General features: G+C 37.6%; 1 protein-coding gene across 1 annotated transcript; it reads left to right on the forward strand.

The window, feature by feature from the left end:
* Positions 1-1,225: 1,225 nt before the first annotated feature.
* On the forward strand, positions 1,226-9,903 carry LOC149288233 (S-arrestin). The gene is made up of 15 exons (XM_089491931.1): positions 1,226-1,300; positions 1,900-1,960; positions 2,240-2,284; positions 3,638-3,831; positions 4,108-4,167; positions 4,656-4,723; positions 5,255-5,390; positions 5,514-5,598; positions 5,701-5,773; positions 6,058-6,195; positions 7,464-7,541; positions 7,997-8,020; positions 8,375-8,430; positions 9,134-9,143; positions 9,801-9,903. Exons 1-15 carry the CDS (start codon positions 1,244-1,246, stop codon positions 9,901-9,903), a joined length of 1,188 nt encoding a protein of 395 aa, XP_089348057.1. The 5' UTR covers positions 1,226-1,243.
* Positions 9,904-12,879: the final 2,976 nt, after the last annotated feature.

Raw genomic sequence — 12,879 nt, forward strand, 5'->3', positions numbered from 1 at the left:
GCCATAATCCAGTCAGAGGAAAATCTCATACAAACAATCCCGAGATCAAGTCTTAAACCTGTTTACGCCTTGAATGTTCAGGCTGGTGCCCCTTACAAAGACCCAGATAAATATCCTACAATGGCACCATTTTATGTGCTCCAAATCTCTTGAACACTTAATCTACCAGGAACAAATTTGTACCCCATGGCAGGATGCCCTGCATTACTAGTAGTCATACATAGTAGTCAAAGTTACCTGTAGCTATACCCCTGATCCTCTAAACGTGGATTTATGCTCTGTTGTAATATGCCGCAGTACATTAAGATATTACTTAACATTTATTTCAGAAGCAGCTTCACTAGAAGTGGAATTCATTACCTATCAAATTCACTTAAGTGTGAGCTGGATGCTTTTATTTAGCAAAGAAAAATATAGAGGGATGTATAATGAATTCTAAGGATAATAGCACATTGGTCCAGTGAGAAATTAGATTGCCATTTTGTAGTCAAGGTTTTTTTCTTCCATTTTGTTACAGAATCTTTCTTTTTTTTGCCTTCTTATGATGTTACATTTTTAGGCAGCAATGTTTTTTTTAATTAAGATTGAAATAACTAATTAAAATTGTGTATCTCCATTCAACGTTGTCCTGGAAATCTAACATGTTTGCTGACCTTGAATGGTGCAGCTCATGAGCCCTGAATTACTGGCAGGCAAAACAATAGTAGCAATTCTAAAGTGAAATTGAAGCTTCATCCAGATGATACCGTCATACTTGCAGGTGGGAAACATGCATGAGGACCATGCAAAGTTCCAAACATACAAATTCTCTAGATTTCCATTGGGGTATCTTGGCACATAGGCCTGGCATGGTCCTTGGTCTTGTCAACCCTAAAAGCTTTCTAATCATGAGCTCTGATGGGGAAAGGCATCATTTATTTCCTTCCTTTGGTTCCAGGAGATAGAGACGACAGGATGACCTTAGTTTAGAATGTTAATACCAAGAGTAGAGGGTGCGTGAGGTGTTTCCCATATGAAATTAAATCTATATATTCCATGTTGTAAGCTCGTATGGGCAGAGCTCTCCTCACCTGTTGTTTCTGTAAGTCAAATTGTAATGTTATATACTATTTACTATGTCCTGTCTACACATTGTACAGCGCTACAGAATATGATGGCGCTATATAAAACAATAAATAATAATAATACTGATCATGATGATTGATTACTTGGAACAGGTTACTGGTGACTGGAAGACAGCATCATGAGTGACAAGAAGTCCAGGCATGTTATCTATAAGAAAACTTCCCGTGACAAAGCGGTAAGTAAATATTTTAATAAGAAAATAGTTATTGCTGTACTAGCCCAAGAGAAAATAGAGAATTGAATTAAAGTTAATACATTTTGTTATATATCTACATAGTAAAGATCTAAATGTGTTGACAGGAAAAATAAACCAATAGGCATTGGGTCAACGCAATCTCACATCTAAGCGAAATACGCTTATCTAGAAAGGAGTCCTTATCCAGTAGCAGGATAATCATTCAGGTCTGTTCAATGAGGACAAAGGTGGGCAGAAAATACTCCCTGATATGATAATTCTGGCTTTGGGGCTACACATCAAAACTATAAATAACCGATTCTACTGATCTGTGATTTTACAGTCTTGTGTCTAGATTTTTTGTATTCTTCAGAAATTGGTAGATGTCTAGTAGATATATTTTTAAATCCTTTTTACTTTTCACCCCAAAAGAAAATATAGGAAAGAGCCAACCTTTACTTCATTGTGTATCAACAAAATTGTTCTTGGTGTTAAAAAAAAATAGTAAGAACCTGTTCCACAACGTTGCTGAATGTGCTTTCCCGGTCCTAACCCCACATGTTGAAGTAACGAGTGGCTTTCTCTTTTTTTTATCACAGGTGAGCGTCTACCTGGGGAAGAGGGACTACATTGATCATGTTGAATCTGTGGATCCTGTAGGTATGTGTTGAGTAAGTGATAGATAGCCCAATGTGTACTTGTAGAAAGTCTCATATATAATTCACAAATCCATATTCACACTTTTAAGAATCAGATTTAATTGATTCGGAGTCAGAATATCTGATTCATAATGGATTTAAGTATTTTAAAACCTCTCCCACCAGTAATATATTTTGTTATTGATTGTTTTTTGCTTAAAATAGGTTGAATTTTAGGTCTTGATCACATCTTTTTTGTTTTGTTTTCACATTTCCTATTTCTCTCATTTCTTTTTGACAGACGGGGTTGTCCTAGTGGATCCTGACCTGCTCAAAGGGAAAAAAGGTATACGAGCGCTATTATTTACTAACAAAGCCACAAACAGTAATGTTGAAAGGACACACTACAATGCTTTGATTCAGTTTTATAGCGTAGATGTTTCTGGATATCTAACAATGGTTACAATTAGTTTTTGTGATTTACAGGACAATATCTTAACCAGATAGAGATAATAAGTAGAAAGATGACTTGTAGATTCTGGTGGTATCAGACAGATGGTTCCAGATTAAGAGTAAAACCATAATACACAAAGTACTCTGACTTCTCTAAAGCCATTACAATGTCTCTATTTGTTCTGCAGTATATGTCACTTTGACCTGTGCAGTCTCTGACCCTCTAGTTTTAGGCCTCTTGAACTAATATTTGTCCTCTTGGCCAATTATGTATTTGCTACAAACTCATGGTCGAAGATCATGCTGGATCTCAAACAAGCGCCATATTGTTCTGTAATGGCCATGATATTGCATCGGCAAAAGTCCTATTGTTACTAATGATAAAACACTACTTGATCCTCTCAACATATAGCTGGTGTGCTGAGAGGTGGATGTATAAGTACATGGCAAAGAATCACAGTACTTAAATATAATTCTCTACCTTGCTAAAATCAGATGATGGATATTCTTTTTCAGGGTCTTTCATCTTTTCATATATATATATATATATATATATATATATATATATATATATATATATATATATATATATATATATATATATATACATACATATAGGATATAAAAATCATTTATGCAAACCTTATAATTGTTGCCATCAGTATTGAGTGTAATGACACTTTGTTCCGAATCCCTTAATCCTTTAGTAGAATTATCTCACTCATTCACATGCATTAGGATTCAGCCATAATCCAGTCAGAGGAAAATCTCATACAAACAATCCCGAGATCAAGTCTTAAACCTGTTTACGCCTTGAATGTTCAGGCTGGTGCCCCTTACAAAGGCCCAGATAAATATCCTACAACGGCACCATTTTATGTGCTCCAAATCTCTTGTACACTTAATCTACCAGGAACAAATTTGTACCCCATGGCAGGATGCCCTGCATTACTAGTAGTCATACATAGTAGTCAAAGTTACCTGTAGCTATACCCCTGATCCTCTAAACGTGGATTTATGCTCTGTTGTAATATGCCGCAGTACATTAAGATATTACTTAACATTTATTTCAGAAGCAGCTTCACTAGAAGTGGAATTCATTACCTATCAAATTCACTTAAGTGCGAGCTGGATGCTTTTATTTAGCAAAGAAAAATATAGAGGGATGTATAATGAATTCTAAGGATAATAGCACATTGGTCCAGACTTCTCTAAAGCCATTACAATGTCTCTATTTGTTCTGCAGTATATGTCACTTTGACCTGTGCATTCCGCTACGGTCAGGAAGATATCGATGTTATTGGCCTGACCTTTCGCAAAGACCTTTACTTTGCTCGAACCCAGGTTTATCCTCCTGTGGAAGACCCAAAAACTCTCACCAAGGTCCAGGAGAGGCTAATGAGGAAGCTGGGAAACAACGCCTATCCCTTCGTGATTGCAGTAAGCCTAATAAATACCTGAATTCTCTGGCAGAAGATAACCATTGTAAACTCTACTCCAGAAGTAGGGCTGGCGCCGGCCTTTCTATCACCCTAGACAAACTGCGTCTTTAGTGCTGCACTCAACTGTATTTGCTTGCTAATCTAGAAGTAACCAAGATTTCTAGGCAGATGCCTAGGTTTGTGCACTGGCCAGTCTGATCCAACATATTCTTGTCCCATTGGTGTGTGACCGTCTTGGAAAATGCTTCTCTGATTTACCATTTCTCCTTTGCAGTTCCCTGATTATCTTCCATGCTCAGTATGTCTCCAGCCATCTCCTAATGATGTGGGAAAGGTAAGGTTAGAAACATTGGAAAAATATTTAGGATTTTAAGGGAACATATTAATTAATCTTAATGTAATATAAAGATTACCCCAAATTACTATCTATTGTTGAACTGGCAGGTTTTAATGTGGTATAAATTGCCTCCAGATACCCGATTTTTGCCTTATGCTAGCCTGTTCTGTTCTTTATTGTATGCCTATATGCAGTGTTATGGGGTCTGACCAGATATTTTAATAATAGTTCCCTTCTTCTTACACAAATCACAAAAATATCAAATCAGATCTCAGAGTAGTTCTTAATACACAAAATTAACTACTGTCCAAATATTTAGTCAACACTACCAAGGAAAAGTGTTAACGTCGGGAACCACCAATTTATAAACACATATACATGCCTGATATATTTGAGGATAAAATCTATACAGATTGGGACTCAATATTGCTTAATTTACTACCCGTTCCTGCTTCTCGTTACTTATTTCCTCTTCCTCCTTCCAGGCCTGCGGTGTGGATTTTGAAATTAAAGCATTTTCTGCAAGCAACTTGGAAGACAGAGTTCATAAAAAGTGAGGAGCCTTTGAAACTTTCTAAGGTTTTACAGCATACTAGATCTGACTGCAGGAAAGAAGGCGTTGTATGGTTCACTCTCATGTTAAGGAGTCAAGTTTGTATTATATAATTTCCGCGCACGCGTCCACAGCAATCACTGAGCTGGCGTTGGAGCCGACTGAAGGTACATATATCATGTGTCAGGAGATGTGTTCAGCATAACAAATCTCTTGCATTGAAAATCTCTGGAGGGCGACCAACGGGGCAAATGCATGTAGGTGGATTTTGCAGAATCCCCCATGCATTTGCAAAGTAGACACCAGGATAATGTTAGAGAACCTCTAAGCTATCATATGCATTTAAGTGGATAGCTGTTGTGTCCATTTAAAGTATATACATGCAAATGGTCACTATTTTTACACTCTCAGAGAGTTTACTTGTTTCTGTCCCTGTCTGCCCTTTTTTTTTTTACATTTTGCCCCATCTCCTTTTTTCACCTAATAATATGGGGGGGTATTACATCCTTTCATACATGTGTTTACTCCAAGAAACTCTGTACGTCTGTTGATCCGAAAGATCCAGTATGCCCCTGACCAGCCAGGACCTAAACCCCGAGCCGAGACGTCATGGCAGTTTTTTATGTCAGACAAACCTCTTCATCTCACAGCCTCACTGACTAAGGAGGTAAGGTAGCTTGAGATGTCTATTACATGATGTAAAGCATATACCTATATGACATTCATATATTTATTCAGTATAATCATAATTCACAATCCGCCTAATGCTAAACAAATGGTCTTGGTTCAGGTCTTTTATCATGGGGAACCAATATCAGTGGCAGTCACTGTGACCAATAACTCGGAGAAGACCGTCAAGAAAATATCCACATCTGGTGAGAGTGAACATGAGTAGAATACTATTTCATTACAAATCTCCTGTAAGCATTCCTCTTAGGAGACCTTAGAATAAATATCTTTTTCTTTCTTTTCTACAGTGGAGCAAGTTACCAACGTTGTCCTGTATTCCAGTGACTATTACACCAAGACTGTGGCTTTGGATGAGACCGAGTGAGTGAATCTCCTCCCGCAGGATTGAAATTGGTCTGATATGGGTTTCAACAGATTCTTTTTCCATAGCAGTGCCAAGACTAAAATGTTTTAAAAAAAAACATACTCCATTAACCTCCTTTCACCCATCTTACCTTATTTAGAGTAACATCTGCTCCGATCTACTATTGTCGTTTTTCATCATGACATTTGTAAATGTCTCCCATGGCTCAACCAGAACCAAAAAATCCCTGTGGTGTAACTATGCTTACTTTGCTGGACCCCAATCATGTTTCTCTCCCCAGGGAAAAAGTGCAGCCCAAAGGCTCATACAATCACACCTACTCTCTGCTTCCTCTTCTGGCCTATAACCGAGAGAAACGAGAAATTGCCCTCGATGGGAAACTCAAACACGAGGACACCAACCTAGCTTCCAGTACCCTGTGAGTCCTTCCAATGCATCGCCTACATTTAGTAATGATTTAGTATATAGATTTTCTTTTTCTTTAATTATGTTCTCTTAGCAGTTCATGAGTATATAGTATATAGAGTACACGCAGTATATGTTTTATTCATAAAATTAAGTGTATGCATAAAGTATGTTGCAATCAAAAAATGATCTCACTGCAAAAACATACAAACAAAAAATGCCATTTCAGTCCCAGACGATGAAGCTTTTGTTCTCTCACCGGTGCTCAGTTAATTAAAGCCAAAAGGCTAAAGAGCAGTGTATTTTTTTTTATACTCCATAAACCCTGCATGTTAAAATAGGAACAAGACTACTATGCAGGTGTACGTAAGAGATATAGGCCTAAAGAGACAGTTACATGCAGTCTCACCAACAAACATACTTTAATATGCATTCTTGAACATGTTAAAAAAGATAAACTTATTTTCCTTTGAGAGAAGTTGCAGCTCCCGGGCTCCACTCTTTTTATAGTTCCACCTTCACACCACTGTTGGCTGCGTAAAGAAGCGGCAGGAAAGCGCTCCCATATCAATCAAACGGAGTGCATTCTGTACATAAGGAGTCAAGTTAGACTCAATTGGATCAAACTTTCACGTCCGCCAATTGCAAAGCAAATGCATTTGGATAAATTCTGCAGAATCCTCCCATGCATTTGCCAGGGAGAAAATATTATTTAGAGCGACCACTCAACTATCACATGCATTAAAGGGCATTATAATGACTGGAGTATTTGTTTAATACATGGATTTTACAAGTGGTAATTTCCATCAAAAGCCTACCCTCTGGATCAATGCGCAAGGGACATAATACTAAATTTCTACTGAAGAGACAATAATTACAAACTCGGAACACAACACATAATACACCTGAAATGGAAAGACCAGATGGCCAGGTGTGGATTCATAATTTAATCATTTTAACTATACTTTTCTCCTGTTTTCTCAACTGCTAACACGGTAGAAACCCTTTTATTTAATTTAATTATATATAATGCATTGTTCAAAAGACTGGAGAGAACTCACTGATTAAACCATGCATCATATAGGGCCAGCCAAGCTCTTCCAGCAGCATTAGCTCACTGGAGTTGGCCCTTTATGATGCATAGTGAAGAGAAGGAGCTGAAACACAACCCCCTGGCAACTCTCCCTTTAGGGAATAGACTCCACCGTGTCTGGAACAAATACAAAACTTACAATATACAGGTTCAGTACTGATTGCTCTTTTGTATTTGTCGCTATACAGGCTGAAGGAGGGCCTCGATCGTACAGTCATGGGAATCATGGTTGATTACAAGATCAAGGTCACAATCACTGTTTCTGGGTGAGTTCCGTCGTTTTTCTAAGACCTATGCCATTACTGTGTAGTAAGGACTAACACTTTAACAAAAACTTTACAGTTTTGTATAATTTGCGGTGCAGTAAATTTGTAGTAATTTGTCAGCAATTCAAAAAGTCCCATGTATGCACACTATTAGAGCTAACTGCTCTTACAAGATGCTATTCCCAGAGAACATTCATATCGGTTGTATTATTATATTGTATGGATATAGATCAGCCTTCTCGTTATTGTTGGTTGTTCTGTATATATTATGATTTTACATATGCTTAACTCATCTGCTCCATATATACCTCATTTAATAATATAATTTACATCAATTGGACATTTCTGGTTCCAAAATATAAGACAAAGTGTAGTGCAGTAACTAGTATGTTTTCATGTTCATCTTTAAATTATTTACTGTTTTTTTTTTTGCTATTTCCATTACTCTATGGCAGCCTGTTGGGTGATATGACTAGCAGGTATGTAGAGAACCTACCGATCTTATAAAATGCCCCTGCAATGCCAGTTGTATGTATAAAACGGGATATAGTAAGGATGGAGAAAGTGTGACCATTTATATCCTCACTTACTTCCTAATTGACCTGTCCTTTATTACTTAGTAAGCCTATAGTAATGTATCAGGGAGAACTCTTTGTATCTCTTTTTACTCATTTTTCTACCCTTTTTTAGTCTGCCCCTCTCATTAGTGTTAAAATTGTTCTAGGTCACCAAGAAATATTAATGGTTATACCATAATTATTGTCACATGAATAATAAATGCAATTCACATACATAGTATATCCTCACTAAATGGAGTTGTTTCCAATTTACAGCGAGGTGTCTACAGAGCTTCCCTTCATTCTTATGCACCCTAAGCCTGACGGCGGAAGTAAGTAATACATCTTGACATGCCACAGCAGGGGTAAAAGATGAGACATAGAACGTGGTTTGTGTGGATAGACAAACAAGGACTTCGTCACAGGATGCATAGGAGAAACCTAAGAAATTGCGACACAATTCTTTCAGGTTATGACATCATGACAAAACTGAACAGATATGTCCTTTGAGTATTAAGAGCATAGCATTCGTTAGTGATGGCTCGTTATCCATAAACTCATGGGTGCCAATCAGAGAATGTGAAGCATTGCCGCATAGCCGGTGGCATGCTTCTGAGCGAGCTGTACTACACATAGGTCTGCATGACGTACATCAACGTATGCAGATGAACAGTTTTGGTGATAAATAAAAAAAACAATGTTACTGTGTCCTTTATCTAGGAGACACGTCATCATCAGCATGATTTTATCTTGCCTGGTTCTGGTGGTGTTTATGAGAAATGTAGCGACTGTGGGATTAGCCTCGTTCAGAAGGTTTATACTGGTTAAAATAGCATTATACAAAAAAATGTTTTTCTATGAAAAGCCATTTACAGCCAGGTTTGTGCCTTGTTGTGAAGATAGATTAACATTGGGCTCTTTTTTCCAGATTCATTGTACTTTTAAGTAATAATAATAAGTACTGCAATCTTCAGAAACCTGTAACATTCTTCTTCTTTCTTATTTTTCAATTCCTGCTTGTCTTTGTGATGACAGCCAAGGAAAGGTAAGAAATGCGACGGAGAAAATATAGCTGAGAAGGTCATGGGAAGATGGTTATCTGATGCTAGTTGTGAGACTTTTGCAATGTGTGGTGTGTGGAGCTAGATCCATGAACTTGTTCTGTGAAGCTAATACAGTACTCAGTAATGTGGGAATCTAGAACATGGTAAAATATTACAAATAAGCATACAATGAATGTACAATATTATTTACTAGCGTTGTAAATGCATATTGGCTGTGATCTGACGAGGTTTTATGAAATGGTCAGGACAGCCAGGCAACAAGCCAAATGTCCCACAGGCATCCTTGACTAAACTGAGGCCGTTGGCATACTCTAGCATACTACAACACAATAAAAAATGCTCCAGGATAGCTGTACACAAAGCCTCCGCATGATGAGAGAAATCTGTTGTTCAACAATCCATCACAATTGTGCAATTCTACACGAGACGAGCCAGGCCCAATCGCAGTAGAGATCGCAGTAAAGATGATGTCATTATGCAATAAAATGCTTGTTAAATGCTAGGGTTTAACTGTGGTGTGTCAATATAAATGTGCCTCTCAGGAAATTACGTCCCCCCCCCCCCCCCCCATCTCCTTCATGTCGTAGTGATGCTAATGGCATACTGTTTCTAATACATCTTCTCATGCGATCTCACAGTGAGCAGGATGATGACATGGTTTTCGAAGAATTTGCCCGTGACCCGCTTAAGGATGAATTGCAAGGGGAAGAAAAGGAGGAAGAGGAAGAAGATGAGAAATGAAATTGTGAAATCCAAGAATAGTTATAGTTGCTGCCCAGATTCACTTAGGGTGCTACGTCACCGTGGGCACGAAAGATTTTCCAGTGGAACACACCTGAAATTAAATCGGTTCATATTTTAATGCATTGTACATTTATACAGAATTAGCTTGAGATGGCTGTATAGTGGGAAATATGCATGTATTAATATATCAGTACTAGGGTGGTCAAATCTGGAGCTCTCAATTTAAGATTAGCATCAAAATAGGACAATTTGAAAAAACCTCTACACAGTACATGGTGAGTTTTGTCAGTAGTTGGCCAGTTGGAAGATTAATCTGACTAGAAAGCTAAATTTAAAATGATATATCTCAAGAAATTATATTTTCTTTTCTTCCAAGGAATGGCGATGAATTGAAGAGTCTCCTTATAATAAACATTATATATATATATATATATATATATACGCACTACCATTCACAAAAAGAAATGACATTGTTAATGCTGTAAATGACTATTGTAGATGGAAACGGCTGATTTTTAATGGATTATCCTAGGCGTCCTTTATCACTCCCATCACTCCTGTGTTCCAATGGCAAGTTTAAAAGGATAATTGATCATTAGAAAACCCTTCTACTACAGCTAGAAATTGCTCTCATTTCCATGAAAAGACAAACTTTTGAACAATAGTGTATGTATATATTTTATTTCTCATTGACTCCGTAGAAAACCAAATAAAATATGAATTGTCTGGCAGCAGCGGAAGCTGCTGTGTGTAATTCAGTACCCAATACTCAATGTATATAATTTAAACGTGTCCTGGAGGAGGTGGTTAGTTTTTGACATATTTCACATGTAAATGGGTAACATGTAATAAAGGAGAATTCATCTTAGTAATAAGCATGCTTATGTGGCAGTTTCTTTCAAGAAGATACCTTGTGAGACAAGTGTTGGATTCTCAAAACCCACTAAGGCGTATCAAAACCTGACAATTCTTTACTGCCAAAAGATCAAATCACGTAAAGGACACAGATTCCCAACATGTTTCCACCCTTTGCTCCAGTTATGGTTTGTGGAGATTAAATGGTGATTAATCTTGATGTCTTCAGGCAGTGGTTTTAAGGTCTCTTCACTAAACTGTGGCGTACTTGGGGAGATATGAAGAATCACTAATTTAACCATGCATGACAAAAAAGGCCTTTACCACTCCATCCCGTAAATAAACCTGGCATAATCTATTTTTAAATCACTTAAAAAGTGTCATTAATTCTTTACTTGTTGAGCAATCCTGAGGAATGGTCATGTTCTAATACTAAACATTTGATTAAAACAAGTCCAGACAATCCAAGCAAAAACAAAACTTACACAAAACCAAAACCTCCATTAAATGCAATGATAACTCAGCACACCTGTGCTGCAGGCAGTAATGTCAATCACGTTGTGCTTTTGACAAACCAGTTGTGTTGTAAACCAACTTTTTTTTTTTTTGAGTAATGGAGCATTTATACCGTTCAGCAGAGATGTGGAGACACATCCAAGCCATGGAAACCAAGTCATTTGCCATAATCTATTTGCCGTATTACTGTCGGATTGGCTAGTTAAAACAGGACATAGAAAGTACACATAATTTAGGCGAGTTTTGACAAACATCACCCAAACCTTCTGTAGAATTCATAGATCTATTTTACGTCCGGCTGGGATCACTTACTACGCACCATGACAAATTCACAAATGCCCAAGTTGAAATGGCTGTTCCTATAGTTCCAGCGTAAGTATTATCTTTTCTGCCACAAAGCGTAATATAGACTCTGTTCAGTCAGATTTTCAGTGGCTTTTTCACACAAACTTGCAGACTACAATACACATGCTCTAACTGGCCGACAGCGATGGGAGAATGCGAGTTTCAACGAGAATACCCGTGACTGAATATTAACAGAACAAGTTTATATAAAGATGAGTGACATATGCAAAGTCCCTCAACTTCTTCTAATAGTTACAATCAAGCGCAAGATAAAGGATATTTAGGATTTTTGAGGTCACATGTGATGTGGATAACAAGTAGACTATTTTGTTGTGTATCCATAACAGAATGGAAGTGACATTTGCAAGAGGACCAAATTACAGCCCATGTTTGAGACCCAGCGTGTCCCACCCTGGCCCAGACACAGATGACTTTTTGTGACAATGACAAACATTGGCTTCCATGACCAATGTTGTGAATAAATTTACCAATAACGTCTATTAGTGTTTCTTTACATTTTAACTGCAGAAACAGATTTGTGAGACCCGTGGAGGGATTGCAGACGGTTACAGACAAGGGTATTGCCCCAGGCTTGTTTTTAGGCCGCATGGGCATTACAATGGGTTGTTGTGTTTCCCTACATTACTGTTCTTCAATAAAGTATTTGGAAACTAGCCATAACATGGTGCACTTCCACTGCTAAGCCATTATTAACCTCTTAAGGACAATGGGTTGCCCTTAAACCCATTAAAAACAATGCATTGTGAGCCTGTACATGTACGAGCTTTGTCATGAATGGGTTAATTATGCTGACAACCAAATACTATGAGAATAACGGTAACCACTGCAGGTTTATATGTCTAAGACACAGAAACATAGACTGACAGCAGATAAGAACCAGTTGGCCCGTCTAGTCTGCCTGTTTCTCCTACTTTAAATACTCAAACCTTAGATTCAGGAGCCATATGCCTATCCCACGCATGGTTAAATTCCCTCTCTGTATTAGCCTCTGCCACTTCTGATGGGAGACATTTCAGCTTATCTACCACCCAATCGGTAAAATAAAAATGCTGGTCCAGTTATTCCTACACTTTGCAGAAGTAAAATAAATAGAATTTCAGATACTTTCAATTTACTGCAGAAAAGGGGTTTCTTTAATGTTTCACCTTTGAAACATACAAAGTACACATATAATATGTACACGCATACATACACATTTATCACCTATGTGTTTTTGACTATTTACACTAGTATAGC

This window comes from Sceloporus occidentalis, unplaced genomic scaffold (assembly GCF_023333645.1).
Source record: "Sceloporus occidentalis isolate IW3139 unplaced genomic scaffold, rSceOcc1.0.p SCAF_53, whole genome shotgun sequence".
In the NCBI taxonomy this organism is placed as follows: Eukaryota; Metazoa; Chordata; class Lepidosauria; order Squamata; family Phrynosomatidae; genus Sceloporus; species Sceloporus occidentalis.

Excerpts from the sequence above, each read along its gene's own strand:
- LOC149288233 (XM_089491931.1), top strand. The coding sequence starts at position 1,244 with ATGAGTGACAAGAAGTCCAGGCATGTTATCTATAAGAAAACTTCCCGT. Across the intron at positions 1,961-2,239 it reads TGAATCTGTGGATCCTGTAG|ACGGGGTTGTCCTAGTGGAT; the intron begins GTATGTGTTGAG and ends TCTTTTTGACAG. Across the intron at positions 7,542-7,996 it reads GTCACAATCACTGTTTCTGG|CCTGTTGGGTGATATGACTA; the intron begins GTGAGTTCCGTC and ends ACTCTATGGCAG.